The following is a 17,461-nucleotide window of genomic DNA, read 5'->3' as shown; positions in this document are numbered from 1 at the left end:
GGAGCAACATTGGTGCAGATGTCTGCCACTTTCTCTAGACGCATTGACCCCAACGACCGCTACATACAAGTCGTAGTGTTCCATGTGGATGACTTGCGGAGTATGGAAGCAGCCAAATTGGGACCGGATGCCAACTTTACCCGCAGTCGGTTTATACGGTATACGGAACTCTTTCGGATTCATCTACACATCAATACTCATCGGAGATGCCGGATATCATATCTATTTCACCCAGGGAAGGCCCAGCTTGTGCATTTCCACCGCCAGCTGGAACAGATAGTCCAGACTCTCACACTGAGTCTTGGCCTTGGCCACATCGTCTCCCCAGACGTAGCTGTAAAACACAATTAGAGGGAACAGAACACATACGCCACACGCCAGCACTTACATTCCATGTCGACGAACCAGCACCGCGTAGGTATCCGGGTACTGGTTCATGGCGGCCTCCAGACCAGCGGTCAGGTCCTCCTCGAAGGCCGTGTTCTCGATAATGGGAATGCGCAGCGTATCGAAGAAGCCCAGCATGCCCTTGCCCTTGCCGCGCGGAATCCCCTTGATCTGCTCGATGTTGCTAATCTCAAAGCAGGCATCGGGACCCTTCTCCCGCTCCACCAGCAGCGTCACCAGGACGGCCCATTGCGAGTGGGTGTGGATGCAGCAGCCGGCGCCCTGTTCAAAAGCGGTGAGGAACAACGGCGTGCAGGCTGAGGGGTTGAGCTTGAGCGGTTTGCGAATGTAGTTGCGCTCGGTGGCTGGGTACTTCTTGGTGGGCCATTGGATGACGAAGATGTTGTGCGGCTGGATCAGTTCCTTCTGGACCCCGGAGGGGGCGATGAAGATGTGGTCGCCCTGGCGGATGGAGGTCTAATGTTCGTGATGGCCATGATTAGCGATCACGGCTCCCCTTGGTTGGCGTTGGGCTCTGGAAAAAAGGTACTACTTACGCCCCCACCAGTGCCGGTGACCCAACCCCAATTGTAGAACTTGCGACAGAGGTCGGGGATTAGGTTGGCCGGGTGGTCCGGATCCGTGGACTGGACCAGATGGTCGTTGTGGGTGGTGTCGGACATGGTGCGATGGGAGATGGGAATCTAACCAGACCCGCTGGTGGGAGGTGTTGCGACGAGGAAGGTGCTGTGTGACCGCCGAGCGGGATCAGTGGTCCGCCGAGCCAGCAGAGCGGCGCATCATGGGGATGGGCATTGCCATTACTGATGATCACGACCAGATGAACAACTACGCGCAATTGATTGATCTTCTGACGATAATCACTATCCGGCCACCCCCCGGAGCGTCGGGGGTGTAACTCTTCCCTAAGATAGAAGTAGATCGAAGGACGCCAGGGCCGGGCTAACCGGATTGGGCGTGCAGCCAAAGAGGCCACCTCACTGTTCGCGCGAGTATATAACCTCCGCTTCTCCGCTTTCCTTCACGCTGTCACTTCGTCTCTCTCCCAGGTGCTGTGCGCTTCCCAACTCTTCCCCGGTTTCTTCATTCTTCATTCATTTCCACTATGCGCTTCTCCACCGCGCTCACGTCCGCGCTGGTCTCCTCGGCTACCCTCTTGGGCTATGCCTGTGCCGAGGAGGAGGCTGCCCCAGATGCCACCCAGGATATTATTGACAAGCCCACCTTCACCGTAAGTGACTCCCCCCGACCTCCAATGGCATCCCCCACGAGTCATCCACTCACTCTCCCCCCAGCCGACTACCCTCAAGGCCCCCTTCCTCGAGCAATTCACCGAGGGCTGGGAGTCCCGGTGGAAGGCCTCCAACGCCAAGAAGGATGACCCCAAGTCGGATGAGGACTGGGCCTACGTCGGCGAGTGGGCCGTCGAGGAGCCGACCGTCCTGAAGGGAATGGAGGGTGACAAGGGCCTGGTCGTCAAGAACGCCGCTGCCCACCACGCCATCTCCGCCAAGTTCCCCAAGAAGATTGACAACAAGGGAAAGACCCTCGTGGTTCAGTACGAGGTGAAGCCGCAGAGTAAGTCGCACACATCCCTCCCCCCTTACACACTCAATTGGTCCATCGGTTAACCGGTGCTTCACAGACTCTCTGGTCTGCGGTGGCGCCTACCTGAAGCTCCTTCAGGAGAACAAGAAGCTCCACCAGGAGGAGTTCTCCAACGGTACTCCCTACGTGATCATGTTCGGTCCCGACAAGTGCGGTGCCACCAACAAGGTCCACTTCATCTTCCGTCACAAGAACCCCAAGACCGGCGAGTACGAGGAGAAGCACCTGAAGACCCCTCCCGTCGCCCGTACCTCCAAGGTCACCTCCCTGTACACTCTGATCGTCAAGCCCGACCAGACCTTTGAGATCCTGGTCAACGGCGAGTCCGTCTCCGAGGGTAACCTCCTCGAGCACTTCACCCCGTCCGTCAACCCGGAGAAGGAGATTGATGACCCCAAGGACAAGAAGCCCGCCGACTGGGTTGACGAGGCCCAGATCCCGGACCCGGAGGCGACCAAGCCCGAGGACTGGGATGAGGAGGCTCCCTTCGAGATTGTCGACGAGGAGGCCACCATGCCCGAGGACTGGCTGGTGGACGAGCCCTCCAGCATCCCCGACCCCGAGGCCGAGAAGCCCGAGGACTGGGATGAGGAGGAGGATGGCGACTGGATCCCACCCACCGTCCCCAACCCCAAGTGCAGCGAGAACTCTGGCTGCGGCGTGTGGACTGCCCCCATGATCAAGAACCCCGAGTACAAGGGCAAGTGGGCCGCGCCTCTGATCGAGAACCCGGCCTACAAGGGCGTCTGGGCGCCGCGCAAGATCGCCAACCCCGGCTACTTTGAGGACAAGGCCCCGGCCAACTTCGAGCCCATGGGCGCCATTGGCTTCGAGATCTGGACCATGCAGAACGACATCCTGTTCGACAACATCTACGTGGGCCACTCCGTCGAGGATGCCGAGAAGCTCCGCAAGGAGACCTTCGACGTCAAGTTCCCCATCGAGGAGGCTGAGGAGGAGGCCACCCGGCCCAAGCCCGAGACCCCCGAGGCTGAGGGCCCCAGCGTCAGCTTCAAGGAGGACCCCGTCAACTTCGTCCTCCAGAAGGTCGACCAGTTCGTGGCTCTGGCCAAGGAGAACCCCGTCGAGGCCGTCAAGGCCGTGCCCGAGGTGGCCGGTGGCCTGATTGCCATCCTGGCGACCATGGTCTTCATCATCGTGAGCGCCATTGGCGCCAGCAGCCCGGCTCCGGCCCCGGCCAAGAAGGACAAGCAGGCCGGCGGCAAGGAGAAGGCGGATGCCACCAGCTCCTCCGCCGACACTGGCAAGAGCGGTGCGACCAAGCGCTCCACGCGGTCGTCTGCCGAGTAAAGGGTTGTTTGATTCTAAGGAGAGCGTTGGGGGAAAAAGAAGAATTACCCAATAAAACCGCACACAGCGATTGCTGTTTCCATGTTGACGATGTTTCTTTCGGGGTGTAGTAGTATCTAGTTCCAGACGTGAATTGAAGTGCATTCCTTGTATACACCCACCATTCTCGGCCACCTGTCCGATGTGGGTCGGCCACTCCTACCATTTGTAGAATAACCATGAATGGTCCCCAGCCGTACAAACCGAGCTAAATATACCGCAATCCATTCGGAAAGTCCTGCCTGCCTCTATATTGACATGCTTTCTTTAGTTCGAAAATGTTCCTGCCTCGGCCACTGCGTGTTCACTGATTGGCTGTTCCCGCCGAGTTCTTATCGAACAACCCCGATAGTTATGTAATCCTGGGGAACCTTGGCAGCCGGTGGCTATTGTCGGCTGGCTCCCAGCTCGCCGAGGGCCATTGTCGGCCCTGGGGTAAATTCCGTTCTAAGGGTGTTCCACTACAGCTTTATATTCTCTCTCTCCTCTCCCTTCGCCACATCCTCTTCTCTCCTCCCCCCCTTTCTATCTCGTCCTCCCTGACTGTTTCTTCCTTCCCCTCTCTATCCATAATGGCCGCCCGTCGGTCCCTGGCTCGTTCCCTCCCCGCCCTCCGCGCCGCCACTCCCCGCACCTCCGTCTCTGGCCGTTCTCTCACCACCACCACCAAGTCTACCACTCCAGCCATCGCAAGCATGACTACACGCACCGGTTCCTCTCCGGCCACGCTGTCGGCTACCCGCCGACTCCACGCCACAGCCCGGCAGCTCAACGGCGGAACCACTTCGGCTGCCACAACCGCAACCGAATACCCCACGGACCACCAGCGAATCGCCAACCCCCTTGACACAGCCAACTTCCTCGACAACGAGTTCGTGCCCTCCAAGGCGTCGACCTGGATTGACCTCCACGACCCAGCCACCAACAACCTCGTCACCCGTGTGCCCCAGAGCACCGATGAGGAACTGCAGGCGGCCGTCCGCTCGGCCGTAAAGGCCTTCCCCGCCTGGCGGGCTACTTCCATCATGGCCAGGCAGCAGATCATGTTCAAGTTCGTGGGCTTGATCCGGGCCAATTGGGACCGTCTCGCTGCCTCTATTACCCTCGAGCAGGGCAAGACTTTTGCCGATGCCAAGGGCGATGTCCTGCGTGGTCTGCAGGTTGCCGAGACTGCTTGCGGTATCCCTACTCAGATGACCGGTGAGGTGCTGGAGGTGGCTAAGGATATGGAGACGCGCAGCTACCGAGAGCCGCTCGGTGTTGTGGCGGCCATCTGCCCGTTCAGTAAGTTGCCCGCGAATATCTTGTACGAGAACGAGAAAAGTACTGATTGACGATTCAGACTTCCCTGCCATGATTCCCCTGTGGTGCATCCCCATCGCCACGGTGACTGGTAACTGCCTAGTCCTCAAGCCATCGGAGCGGGACCCTGGCGCGGCAATGATCCTAGCCGAATTGGCCAAGGAAGCCGGATTCCCGGCGGGTGTCATCAATATCATCCACGGGTCCGCGAAGACCGTGGACTTCATTCTCGACGAACCCGCCATCAAGGCTATCAGCTTTGTTGGCAGCAACCGGGCCGGCGAGTACATCTACACCCGTGGCTCTGCGAACGGCAAGCGCGTGCAGGCCAACCTGGGCGCTAAGAACCACGCCGCCGTCCTGCCGGACTGCAACAAGAACCATGCGCTCAACGCCATTGTCGGTGCTGCATTCGGTGCTGCCGGCCAGCGCTGCATGGCTCTCAGCACGGTGGTCATGGTCGGCGAGACGAAGGAGTGGCTAACTGACATCGCCGAGCGGGCTAAGGCCCTGAACGTGAACGGTGGTTTCGAAGAAGGCGCAGACCTGGGTCCTGTCATCAGCCCGGAGAGCAAGAAGCGCATCGAGGATCTGATTGCTAGCGCCGAGGCGGAGGGCGCCACCATCCTCCTCGATGGCCGTGGCTGCAAGCCGAAGGACTACCCCAACGGCAACTTCATCGGTCCCACAATCATCACCAACGTCACACCCGACATGAAGTGCTACCGCGAAGAGATCTTCGGCCCCGTCCTCGTCTGTGTCAACACGCCCACCCTCGACGACGCCATCAACCTGATCAACGCGAACGAGTACGGCAATGGCGCCGCGATCTTCACGCGCTCGGGCCCGACTGCTTCGCGCTTCCAGAAGGATATCGAGGCTGGCCAGCTGGGTATTAACGTGCCCATCCCTGTGCCGCTGCCGATGTTTTCCTTCACTGGTAACAAGAAGAGTATTGCCGGTGGTGGTGCGAATACCTTCTACGGCAAGCCTGGTCTGCAGTTCTTTACCCAGCAGAAGACGGTGACGAGCCACTGGCGCAGTGAGGATGCGACGAGCAGCAAGGCGAGCGTGATCATGCCGACTCACTCGTAGGGTGGGAAGCAGTGTTTGTTTATGATGTTTTGTCTTGTTCTGAATCTATTATCCAAAAGAATGCATTTTCCTTGGCCTGGACCGAGATGTCCGTTTGCGCTGTGTATATATGCTTTCCGAGATCCGTCCACACTTGATTCTATAGTCTAGTCGCTACATTTGGTAACTACATCAGCATATCCTATGCACCGCGGCACAAATGGTATCCATTATCTCATCATTGAGCAAGACCACAAGCAGCTATCGAAAGCTAGCAACAATCATTCATCCTCTCTCTACCATCTCAGTACTCAACCTCGAGGTCGTCCTCACCCTTCTCCTCCCCTTCCCCCCTTCTCGCATTGAAAGTATACACCAACCGCGCAAGCTCGACCTGACCCTCCTTAGCAACAGCTACCCGCCTCGTATGCCTCCTCTCGCCATTAACAATCTCAAACCCCCAAATCTGCTCCGCCGTCCACTTATACTCCTCATTAACGACAAAGCTCTGCGCCCAAAGCCCCTTGCCTTCCCCAAACTCAGCTCCCTCGTCATTATCATCAACGAGAAACCCCTCCGCCTTGGATCCATCCAGTAGCGTCTCTCCCCTCAAAAACTTCTGCACGCGCGCATCCGCCTCCGGATCCCCGACATTCGTCTGGAATTCAATGGCTGGCCGCACAGTGCCCTCAACCTCAGTACCGCGCAGCATTCGCGATCGCCCGCTCAGCGTTCCGAAGATGTTGTCTACGTGCTCGCGATCTTCCCAGTCTAGCACGCGGTGCTCGGAACTGCCCGTGATTCCGCCCGTGATCACTTGGTCGATGTCGATGTGGTACACGCCTTTCTTGGCGGGGTCTGGGTCGGCGTACGAGTGTACGTGTAGGGTCACAGTTGCGTAGGGGAGAGCTTTGCGGAGGAACCAGCTCATTCCTTGCTAGGAGGGGTGTTAGTATTGGGGTTTATGGAGAGTAGTGACAGATATGGACATACCAGAGCGAGGATTGGGTCCGCAGGGTCGGACAGGGTTGCGTCCTGTTACACAGTTAGTGCGCAGTTCAGACACTGGGAGGAGGTAGACGTACCATCACCCACTCGCCATTGAGGTTCTTGATTGTGATATCGGCGGGAGCGGCCATTGTTGGTTGTGGGGAGTATGTAGAATGCGGGGGTGGTGGGGAGTTCGTTCAGAGAAGAGTGCAGGGGTGCAAATGGAGAGAGGCAGCGAGTAGAGGCAATTGCAGAGGACGAAGAGGGGGAGTCTTTTAAAAGATGGACAGGGGAAGAGTTAAATAGTGCGTCATTCTTCCCGTGGGTTCTTTCCTCCCGAGGCAAGTGAATGCTTGTGATTGCGGGAAGGGCGTCTGTCTTGGCTGCCTGAGGCAATCACTCTCACAGTCACCTGACATGCATCCATCAACAACCCTGAATCTGGAAACTCCAATAACAACGACAGCACCATGGCCTTCAACAAGAAATACGCCGGGCTTCCGGATCTGGTGAGCGAACACTACACTCGATAATTCTTCAACCACTCCCTCCTAATTCATTCCCACCCAGGACTCCGCCCCAGATATCTACGAAACCGATCCCCCCGACCTAACGGACGGAGCATCTACCGTCCCCGTGAGTTTAACTATCAATGCACCCCCGTTCCAAAACAGAAACTGACAGTAAAAAAGACAACTACAATCCGCACAGACTCCGATCACGACGACGCAGTCTCTGACATCGACCGCGAAGGCGTCAACGCCGACCAAGCGCGTCTGCACTTCGAGGGCGCGGCCGTGGACGCCCGCAAGGCCAATTTCTCAGATAGCATTGCCGAGAAGCGGTCCGCGTACCGGAGTAAGAGCCACAGTCGTCGTCATCGTCAGAGACGGAGACGCGAGGATGGCACCGAGGAAGTTGGGGATCTGAGTGACAGTGAGGAGGAGGGCGTGGAGAGGAGATTGGCTAGGTTGAGGAGGGAGGTTGAGGATCTTAAGATCGAGATGGAGAATCAGCCTGATGCTGCTGCGGAGAAGAAAGAAGGGGGAGCTTCTGCTGTTGCTGCTGGTGGCAAGTCCGGAGAGGAGAAGGAGAAGCTTGGGGATGGCGTCGCGGAACTGAGCCGCGCCCTCGACCATCTTTATGCCTCTTCGCGGGGTGACCTTGCCTCGTCACATTCGGCTGCCGCGCTGCTCTCTCAAAAGCTAGCCTCCGATGCCCATCCCGCTGTTTCTGCATCTGCATCCGACTCGCAATCGCAACAACAACAACCAAAACAACCCACAAAACCAGCGGATGCAGCCACATCATCTCCAGCGCCCGCACCCCCCTCCGCGGGGATAATCTCCCACGCCGCAGCCTTCGACACCCGCCTAGCCCTCATAGAATCCTCAATGGGAATCTCCAGCTCCTCGAACCCGTTCATCATAGACGGGACCTCCTCGCCAGCCCTGCAACCCGTCCTGCCAGCACTCGAGCATCTCTCCTCGCGCCTCTCGGCCCTAACAGGCCTCCTAGTCGGCACAAACGCAGCCTCCACCACAGCCCTCAGCACAGCACCACCGGGCTCAGGCGCCTCCGCCGTACCGGGTCTCACAACACCACACCTCGAAGCCCTCTCAACCCGAGTCCGCAAACTAACAACAGACGCAGAGGCGCTCGCCTCCGCGCGCCGCCGCGCTATCGACGCCGCAAAAGCAGCCCAAGCCGCGCGGATCGCCTCGTCCACCTCGGAAGACGATCCCGACCCTTCCTCTGCCTCTGCCTCTGCCCCCGTCGACGACGAGCACGCAGCCAAGATCCACGCGCTCTACGCTACCCTCCCAACCATTCAGTCTCTGCACCCTTTGCTCCCCAGTGTACTGGAGCGTCTGCGCTCTCTGCGCGCGTGCCATGCCGGCGCGGCGCAGGCGGCTGGTGAGCTGGATGCGCTGGAGAAGCGACAGGCTGAGATGGACGAGGAGATTAGGCAGTGGCGTGAGGGACTGATTGCTGTTGAAGAGAAGATGGGGCTGGGTGAGGTGGCCCTAAAGGAGAATGTTGAGACGGTTGAGCCTTGGGTGAGGGATCTAGAGAAACGGCTTGCGATGTTGGGTGGGATGTAGATTTGGGTTGGTTCTACATGGTTTGTCTGGACATATTTTTTTATTTTCTCTCTATGATACATAATTCAATACCCTGTTTGCGTGTCTGTCATTATTTCTCGGGTTGATGTGCTTGAGTATGCAGTTCATTGTGCAAAGAGTATATTACAACGCTAGCTGAGGGTAAATATCCGGCGCCGAAAATGGCCACCCTGGGCTCAGCCTTCACTTACGCCATGCTGGAGGCCGTCGAATGTAATCAATTCATTGAACATAACATGTTAGTTTGCTGCACCTTTCAGCATCTCGACAACTTCCGCCTGATTCTGGCTTTCTGCACACTCCAGAGCAGTACGACCCTTTGTATTGAGAATAGTAGCGTCTGCTCCGCGGCTAAGCAAGTAACGAACAACATCCACCTTTCCCAACTCTGCAGCTCTATGTAAAGCGGTTCCCGGGCCTAGGTAATCGAGTATCACCCGAGAAAACTCATGGTCCTGGTACATGATTGCATTCAAGGGAGCACCTTTCTCGAGGAGCAGAGTCAAAACCTCAATAACATCGTGTTCTCGATAAACTGCACGGTGAAGAAGCTGGCCTCTGTGGATGTCGCCTCCACGATCAAACATCAGTTTGATAATCGAAACAGGGCCCGAGTGGACAGCATAGGATAGCGGAGTGTCGTCGATTTTACACTGTCCATTCGAATCTGCTCCATGATTGAGGAGCCAGGCCGTCATCTCTTCGTCCTGAACCGCATGACTAGGCCAGATCATTATCAAATTTCTGACTTCCGGAGCTCAGCTTCTTCGAACTTACACGAGAATCGGGGGTGACAGATCACCGGTCGGCTGGTTAATATCCCATCCATTTATAAAGAAAACTTCAAGGGTATTCTTCGCCTTCGATTTAATTGCTTCCTCTAGATAGAGACGAGAAATCGGCAAACCATAACCTAGAAGCTCCGTTATAAGCTCAGTATCGTCCCGCTTGATTGCTTCGATTATCATCGAATGGAAATCACGTATGCGGGCGGATGGCTCGTAAGGGTGGGAGAGGTCAAATTCTAGCCATGATTGACAGGTGCTTGTAGCGTACATTGAACGTATTTCCGCGAGAAGTTGAACTGGCGTCCGAGGTGGGGGGATAGGGTTACTTGGATGTAGCGGAGGCGGAGCGTTCATGGTTAATGACGTTAAAATCTTGTAAGTCTTCAACGCGCAAAAAGATTCCTTGTGTAATCCTGTGTCAAGATGATGAACGTGCCTCCGAAAGTCAGCACAAAACGCTTGCGGGCCCAAACTTGTCGATGCCTTGAGCACTGAGCGAGTCCAATCTATGGGTGAGTAATCAGGATTGAGGATCAGTTAACTATGCAGGAAGTACTTTACAAGCATAAGGATTCCGGGAATAAGAAAAGAGCTCAAAGATCGCATTGAATGAATATATAGTTACACTACTCCCATTCCCAACCGATATCCAAATCTATCTCACCCGCATCAACACCTTAATCCTCGGCCTAACCGTCAACTCAACCCACCACCCCCACAACGCCATCGTCCTAGCCATCTCCCGCAGAATCTCGTAAACCGCAACAGCCGACTCCCCCAACAGATCACGAAGCACTCTCCCCTCCACGGCGCCCTCAGCAAGATCCTCCGGCCTGAGAAGCTTAACGCCAGCGAACCCCTCCGCAACAGCGACAGTGTCCCACTGCGCAGACGGGAGCACAGCCCGTAGGAGCGTCTCGTCTGCGTCGCGGTAGGATTCGTCGCTGCTTGCTTCGACGAGGATGTAGTCGAAGGTCTCCCAAAAGGCGGGGGTGGACTTGGCAGAGGAGTCTTCTGTTTTGTCATAAATCCAATCGGGGCGCTGGAGGAAGCGCGTTGCGCCTGTTTGGCAGGCGAGGTTGCCTAGGTAGACGGTTGCGGGTTTGGGTGAAGTAGAGTTCTCCTGCGATTCATGGAGGAGGCGCAACGCATACCCGCCTGGATAGTTCACCGCGGAGGCGGGGAGGAGTATGAACGTTGAAGTGCAGAATGACACTACCGTAGCAGCTACCATGGCCCACGCAGCAATGCGATTGAACCACGAGCGCGCCTGATGATTCCACAGATATGCAGCGCCCAGGGCCGCGGAGGCCGTTAGCGGAGGCACAGCGTAGACGATAAAGCGCCACTCCTTGTGCGGCTGGGCGCTGTATAGCGCGACAAAGACGAGTGAAGGCACGAGAAGGGCCTTTGCGGAAGGCTTAGTTGCAGGCTGGCGTAGGGAGACGGGGATGGCGATTAGGTAGGTCAGCGGGTTGAGGAGCAGGCGCATGAGCGAGAAGGAATAGAAGTAGAATGGCTGCGTGCCCCATTTTGACGACTGGCCTGAGACAACATTGAACAAGAACGCATTGAGTTCCGGCCAGACGAGACGTTGCCAGAATGCTGAGTCGACGGCCACGGATGCGCCCACGCCGACAAGTAACCCGGCTAGGCCGGCGGGGATAGCGTCAGGGACGAGACTGATCTGGTGCGTCAAGAGCATGAAGACTGTTTGCGTGGCGACGAGGAGAGCTAGTTCAGAGCGGAAGATCACGCCTGCGACGGTGAGCAGGAACAGCGCCAGACGGGACGAGGAGCGGGGCGGGGGCGCAGAGCCTCCTGCGCTGGGGAGGAGGAAGCGCATGGCTAGCGTGGTCAATCCAAAGGCGAATGTGTTCGACAAGGGCCGTGAGGCGTAAAAGATGAGGTGGAACTGGCTGGCCTGTAGAACCGTGTACCAGGTCGCGACGACGCGGCCGTAGCTGCGCCGAAGGCCGTGGGTATACACGGCCAGGGTCAAGGCATTGAATAAGCCCAGGATCAATCGAGCTGTGGCGTGTTTGTTAGAATTTATCTGAAATGTTTCGTTTCGGAAATACATACCCAGGAATTGCTGGTCCGCCCCGTTCACCACCCAGCTCTCGGGCAGGACGCTGAGCAGCTTGGCGAGCCCCGCAGCGCCAATGGCTGTTCGGGGCACGGCGCCGGGGAATTGAAAATGATCATAGGCATCAGTGGCGATGTGAGTGCTGTTCTTACCGCCGAAGCCTGGGAAGCTAGGTAGGCCGTTGGTAAAGATGTCATGCACAGCCTGGATATGGAAGCTCTCCTCGACCTTGGTGTAAGGAGCCACTAGGAGATGAAGCGATATGAGTGTTGAAAACACGACAAATGCCTTGACTACTCAGTAATTTAGTATTTGTTCTGTTGGGGATATATCATGTAGATGGGGGTGGACTGACTGGCTGCCATTGATGTTTGTAGTTGTTTGTATGTAGTGGTTGCGGGCGAGGTGGCTTCCGCCTCTTCACCTCCGTCCACTGACCAACAACCTCCTTCGTCCCTTCACTACTCCCCTCCAACCACCAACCATGTTTCTCTTCGGGCTGGGCAAGCTTGTCTACGGTGTGTATTCCTTCTACCTGCTCTCTGCTCTTCGCTAACTTGATCCTAGTGATTATCCTCATCATCAACGCCATCGCCGTCCTCTCCGAGGACCGCTTTCTTGCCCGCAGTACGTCCACCTTCTCCCCTTCACCCACTGCCTTTCCTGCCAGCAAACCCCTCTGCTCCTTGGAAGAGTAATGATTCAAGAATGCATGTCTAACACCCACACTTGCAGTCGGATGGGGCCGCACACAGGCTGCTGAGCCGGGCTTCGGCGCGACCTACGACAACACGAGCGTCAAGGCCAAGTCCGTCAATCTGATCGCCAGTGTGCGCACAGTGATGCGAAGTGAGTCTCTCTTCCTTTTTCTTTGCTCTTCAATCCCTCCAAGCCGGCGGCAAGCACGCAGACCCTAAGTCTCCCTCCCGGGCAGAAACAACCAGGCAGCAAGCAAGATCCTCTTCCCCAAAACAGCCTGCTAACCACATTTATTTATCGTCCAGTACCCCTTATCGTCATCAACACCGTGGTAATCGCATACGAGCTGATCCTGGGATAAATCTCGCCTATCCTCTTCTCTTTATCTTCATCTTCATCTTCAGCCCTATCTACGCACCTATCCGAATCCTTCTGTCCCATCGAACAGAACCACAACCACAAACAGAAACACCACCAAAATTTACTCGCTTTCATACAAGGAACCTTCAACTGTCGCGTTTCCCACGTCAGCCATTGCTGTCTTTGCTACCTCTTCGCTTCAGCGGCTGCCTCTACCTTTTCCGTCCATGTGTGCAGACAGTCAGACTCGATCTCTCCACACATACACCTACAACCAACCCCTCTATTCTATCACACGACACGCGGTAATGATGTAAATGAGAAAGGAGCATACCGGGAGCGATTCAAAACTATAGAGACAGACCAGTTCAAGTTCAAGTTTATTCTACGGAATGATGTTTGTCTGGATGTGTTTACTAGTTGTCAATTTATTGGATCTTGTGTGTGGAAAGTGGCTGGCTATCCTATCCTGGTATCGTGTTTTCTCGATGGCCTGTTTTGAGTCTGGCCGTTTCTTTTCCATTGTATATATACCCACAGAAAGAGAGAAACGCATTGTAGTGAAAGACGAAGTGATTCAATACAAAGCAAGAGATCGTAGAACGCAGTTCACTAGCTGTGTAGACATATCATACATCGCATCGTACGGCTACTATTGTAGACAGGAACCTGACAGTAAGAAGGAGAACAAACTCGGAGATCGATATTTGTCCAAGCCCAAGCTAATTCTCCAGAAAGAATACACGCCAGGAAAGTACAAAGGTGCAATGCGTGGACAATAATGTTTCGCTGATAGAACGCAGAATGATAAAAAAAAAATCCCAATGCACACCTGAGTGGCTCCATTTCCGAAAGCCGACATAGATAGTGAATAGATGGAGGAATTGCAATCAATCCCAGAAAACGCCTCGTTTTGCGCCGGACAGGAGAGACAATTCCCTTCCTTTTCATATCATCTCAAGACGCTGGTCATCAATCACGTCACCTCGCTGTAGATATGGCAAGCAATAGAGTAGTGGAGATGTGATGAAGACAAAAAGTTTCAGCAAGGAGAACAGAAACAGACTCAGGGGGAGAATCCAATATAGTCTAACAAGACATGTCTGCGAGGGGAACAGCAAGGTTTCCCACTCGCTTAGGAGAATGGAACGGGATGATTGATGGGGCCGGTACATCAGATCAGATCAAAACAGATAGGGCATGATGGTACATCCACACGGACGTAGATATGTGCAAGAAGCAAAGTTGCGCATAGTATGTGCAGGGTTCGTTCCGACAGGGGTATCTTTGAGAAATGGGGAAGCTAGCAAAACAGACAGAAAGAAAATGCTTCCAGATAGGAGGTAGATTGTGGCTTTCAAGATTTCTTGAAACTGAATGACCTCCAGCGCGGGGTGTGCTTCTCATGGCTGGGGTGGTGGCTACCATTATTACTGTTGTGGACTTCTTTGGTCATGATGGGTTCCGGTCGAGAGCCATTCTTGGGGATGGAGAGGGGTGGCAGGTTATCCTTGGGAGGCACAGGAGGTGGTGGGAGCACAGGCGGCTGGTCAGGAATCGGCTCAAGCTCTTCTTTCACTGGTGCGGCTTCCTGGACCGGAGAACTTCTCACTTCTGTGGTGGACGTGCGTGGTTCTTTATCCTTTGCCAGCCGGTGACTGAAACTGCGACTGCTGCGTTTGAGGAAGCCAAAGCTGGATGATTTCCTCGGCGATCCGTTCTCTGCACTCATCTCCGATGCGTCGGCTTTGCTCAGCTCGAGAGCTAACTTGAGTTCTGACGCTTCACGCCGCTGCTGCATCTCCCATTCTTTGCGGCGGAGCTTCTCATTCCGCTCTTTCTCCTTTCCTTTCTCCTTCTCTTCAGCCTTGCGAGCCTTCTCCTCGCGTTTCTCTTCGCGTGCTCTCTCCTTCCGTGCCTGGACGTCACTTTTCTTTGGGCTCAGAACAGGAGCTGGTGAATCGGGGACCGGTGGCAGCGGCACCTGAGCGGGTCCTGGCGAAGACACGGTAGGTTCTGGGACTTCGGTGTGTGTTGGCATGTTGGGCGCGGTCAATATCTTGCTGAGAGGAGGGACCCGGTTGGGATCATCGGTTGGCACCTGAGATGCACTCTGCACTTGGGTCACTGGGATACCGTTTGGCTTCGCTGTAGCATCGCCAGTTTCCGAGGCGGCCGCGGCGGCAGCAGCAGCCTGGTCTTCTTGGGCCTGCTCCCGCAGAACGGCTTCCAGCGTCGTCTCCTGATAGAACAAGACATAGGCACACGCCAGACCAGGCCGGTCACCGAAAAAGTTCCGCACGTAGTTCTTGTCCACGGGTTCGACCAGCTCATCATCAAACAACAGCCACCCACGATCCTCGGTCTTGATGATGGCCACATAATGGCCATGATACGGACCTCCGCCGATGTGAACGACCACCGCATAAAGTTCGTAAAGCCGGTCCGGGTCTTCGGCATCGTCTGTCGTGTTGAACAAGCGAAGATGGTAAGGATACACCACTCGGTGGAACAGTTTTTGTAGTCGCTGCAAATCCTCGGTGTATTTGAAACGCTTGAGGTGCAGAGCCAACACTCGCGGCAGGCGTTTGATCTTCATGCGCTTTTCCGCCTCTTGGAGGCCGCCACAATTATCGCAATGGAACTTGTTCCGTTCACACAACATCTCCTCTGCTGAAAATTTGCGTAGACAAGAGGTGACAGAGGAGTGTTGTTCGAGATCGACCGAGAGATCCAAAAACACTTCGTCTCGTTGCGAGACCTTCTCACACGTCAGACATTTCGTCTCCGAGGTCAACGTGCCCTCAAACAGCTCATGCACCCATCTCGTCGTGTTGGGAGACTTCGAGCCCGTGCTACCCGTCGTCAGCTCGGTGGAATCCGTACTGTCCGTGGGTGGCAGGGATGTCTGCTTCGTCGCCTCCGTTTCGACATTCGATACCACCTCGTTCAGCAACAAATTCAAAAACTCATGTGCATCCTGATGCATTGCAGTCCGGAACATTTCGTGCTCGCGCCGCAGTACATCCAGAAACTGCTGTGGTCGAATTACTCCGATGCGCGACTGGCTGCCCACCACCGACTCGAAGATATCTTTGAGTGAGGTGAAGAGAGATTCCGACATGCCGTAGCTAGTCGCGTTGTTCTTGGTTTCTAGGAGCGGGAGCGTCTGTAGTGCCACCTTCTTCTTATACTCTGGTGAATCCTTGTCTTCGGGTTTTTGTGGTTGGCTGGGAGTCACGCCGGCCTGGCGGGCGGACGGCGATGGGGTGGCGTTCTTCTGCTTCGCGGCCTGTGCCTCTGCTTCCAGGTGTGCGTTAGGGTTCTGGTAGCGCAAATTGCTCGCCAGGGCCGCCTCGAGGCTCTCCACTGGGGTGCGACGCGGGTAGTTGATCACGGCCTCGCGGAAAGGAACGGAATAGAAGAGACATTGTAGGATCGAGTTGCAGTAGCATGTGTTTCCGTACTGGGCGCACTTCAGGTCAGCAGCATTCTTATCTCTCGGTCAGAACCCATCACCCACGTTTTCCATGCCAAAGAACTTGTCGCTGCCATCTTCACGAATCGCACCCATATCCAGCAACCGCTTCTCCAGCGGAGTCATCTGCGGCGCCTGCGGGTCCTTCTTGACGGGCGTTGCCGTGTTCGCGGGAGTCTGCGAAGCCTAGACAAGTGAGCCGTCAGCAGCGGTCCTGATCAGAATGATCCCACGGGGCGGAAGCCTCAGGAGACGTCTCGGGGACCTGCTGTGCGACAGCAGGGGGGCTGCCAATGGACGGTGGCGATTGCTTACCACATTGTTCCGAGGCTTATTGAAGATCCCCATTATGATCACTCAGTGTTTCTTGCTGGTCGCACTCCGCTGCATTGGGTGATAACTCGCCAGAGACCAAATCAGTCGCGGACGATTACGCTCTGGTTCGAGCGAGAGACATGTGACGGGAGGAAGAGGTGTGACAGGGCCGATCGGGGGGCGGATAGTCAAGGGGCCGGGGAGGAAACGCCAAGGGACCACAATGAGAGTCGCGAGAGTGTCTGGGGAAGGCGTGGGGGTTGAGCGGGCAAGAGACGTCTGAAACGAACGGGGTCGCCGTTAGGGTTCGTTCCGGGCGATGGTCCGTGGGTGGCGGAAAGGGAGTGAGACAAGGGGCAGAGTACTGGGGTTTGGCGAGCAGGCAGAGTAGAGGGAGTGAAAAAGGAAGGGAAGGAAGAGGAGGGTGGGAAGAGAAGACAAAAAGAGAGAGAGAGGGAGGGAGAGAGAGAGAGGAAGGAGGAAGAAAGACGATGAGATGGATGACCCGGCCAAAGGAGCCTTGGGAGCGGAGGTGGACGTGGGGCGTGAGCGGAGGATGCCAGGGCACTATGATAGATAGCAGGGCCAGTCCTCTAGTCCTATAGGTCTGCTTATTTTCTCTCTTGATTAATCTTTCTCGCTCGCTATTATTTTTCTTCTTTGGACTCTTGGACGCTCTCGTATGTACCGAAACATCCAGAACGTCCCTAACCTCCGCACTCCCCATCCAGTCTAGTCCCGGTGGAGCTGCCTAAGGCAGGTACTGGGCCAATCGCCGATTTTCCTGCCACGCTCTCGCTGGCTGCCATCTGCCATTCCCCTCCAGATCAGCGTTTGACGCACTCCCTCAACCTCTCGAGTGCGGACAGACCAC

At 55.8% G+C, this 17,461-nt stretch overlaps 8 protein-coding genes across 8 annotated transcripts; 4 read left to right on the top strand and 4 right to left on the bottom strand.

The window, feature by feature from the left end:
- Positions 1-222: 222 nt before the first annotated feature.
- On the bottom strand, positions 223-1,070 carry PFLUO_LOCUS8854 (Methylthioribulose-1-phosphate dehydratase; the record flags this gene model as incomplete). The annotated part of the gene is made up of 3 exons (XM_073786625.1): positions 223-334; positions 389-864; positions 945-1,070. 3 exons carry the CDS (start codon positions 1,068-1,070, stop codon positions 223-225), a joined length of 714 nt encoding a protein of 237 aa, XP_073642862.1.
- A 443-nt stretch (positions 1,071-1,513) lies between these two features.
- On the top strand, positions 1,514-3,327 carry PFLUO_LOCUS8853 (uncharacterized protein; the record flags this gene model as incomplete). Its single annotated transcript, XM_073786624.1, has 3 exons — positions 1,514-1,639; positions 1,704-1,986; positions 2,054-3,327. The coding sequence occupies 3 exons, from the start codon at positions 1,514-1,516 to the stop codon at positions 3,325-3,327; spliced, it is 1,683 nt and encodes a 560-aa protein (XP_073642861.1).
- Positions 3,328-3,938: 611 nt separating this feature from the next.
- PFLUO_LOCUS8852 (aldehyde dehydrogenase (NADP(+)) ald6) lies at positions 3,939-5,763 on the top strand (the record flags this gene model as incomplete). Its single annotated transcript, XM_073786623.1, has 2 exons — positions 3,939-4,650; positions 4,709-5,763. The coding sequence occupies 2 exons, from the start codon at positions 3,939-3,941 to the stop codon at positions 5,761-5,763; spliced, it is 1,767 nt and encodes a 588-aa protein (XP_073642860.1).
- Positions 5,764-6,046: 283 nt separating this feature from the next.
- Positions 6,047-6,881, bottom strand: PFLUO_LOCUS8851 (uncharacterized protein; the record flags this gene model as incomplete). The annotated part of the gene is made up of 3 exons (XM_073786622.1): positions 6,047-6,679; positions 6,736-6,777; positions 6,828-6,881. 3 exons carry the CDS (start codon positions 6,879-6,881, stop codon positions 6,047-6,049), a joined length of 729 nt encoding a protein of 242 aa, XP_073642859.1.
- A 321-nt stretch (positions 6,882-7,202) lies between these two features.
- Positions 7,203-8,837, top strand: PFLUO_LOCUS8850 (uncharacterized protein; the record flags this gene model as incomplete). The annotated part of the gene is made up of 3 exons (XM_073786620.1): positions 7,203-7,241; positions 7,303-7,368; positions 7,425-8,837. The coding sequence occupies 3 exons, from the start codon at positions 7,203-7,205 to the stop codon at positions 8,835-8,837; spliced, it is 1,518 nt and encodes a 505-aa protein (XP_073642858.1).
- A 1,464-nt stretch (positions 8,838-10,301) lies between these two features.
- On the bottom strand, positions 10,302-12,100 carry PFLUO_LOCUS8849 (6- mannosyltransferase; the record flags this gene model as incomplete). Its single annotated transcript, XM_073786619.1, has 3 exons — positions 10,302-11,677; positions 11,732-12,028; positions 12,091-12,100. The coding sequence occupies 3 exons, from the start codon at positions 12,098-12,100 to the stop codon at positions 10,302-10,304; spliced, it is 1,683 nt and encodes a 560-aa protein (XP_073642857.1).
- Positions 12,101-12,219: 119 nt separating this feature from the next.
- On the top strand, positions 12,220-12,795 carry PFLUO_LOCUS8848 (uncharacterized protein; the record flags this gene model as incomplete). Its single annotated transcript, XM_073786618.1, has 4 exons — positions 12,220-12,253; positions 12,303-12,362; positions 12,471-12,584; positions 12,740-12,795. 4 exons carry the CDS (start codon positions 12,220-12,222, stop codon positions 12,793-12,795), a joined length of 264 nt encoding a protein of 87 aa, XP_073642856.1.
- Positions 12,796-14,151: 1,356 nt separating this feature from the next.
- On the bottom strand, positions 14,152-16,620 carry PFLUO_LOCUS8847 (uncharacterized protein; the record flags this gene model as incomplete). The annotated part of the gene is made up of 3 exons (XM_073786617.1): positions 14,152-16,260; positions 16,318-16,458; positions 16,588-16,620. 3 exons carry the CDS (start codon positions 16,618-16,620, stop codon positions 14,152-14,154), a joined length of 2,283 nt encoding a protein of 760 aa, XP_073642855.1.
- Positions 16,621-17,461: the final 841 nt, after the last annotated feature.

Source organism: Penicillium psychrofluorescens, assembly GCF_964197705.1.
Source record: "Penicillium psychrofluorescens genome assembly, chromosome: 6".
In the NCBI taxonomy this organism is placed as follows: domain Eukaryota; kingdom Fungi; phylum Ascomycota; class Eurotiomycetes; order Eurotiales; family Aspergillaceae; genus Penicillium; species Penicillium psychrofluorescens.
Note: the sequence above shows the minus strand (reverse complement) of the source record. Positions and strands in the feature narration are given on the sequence as shown.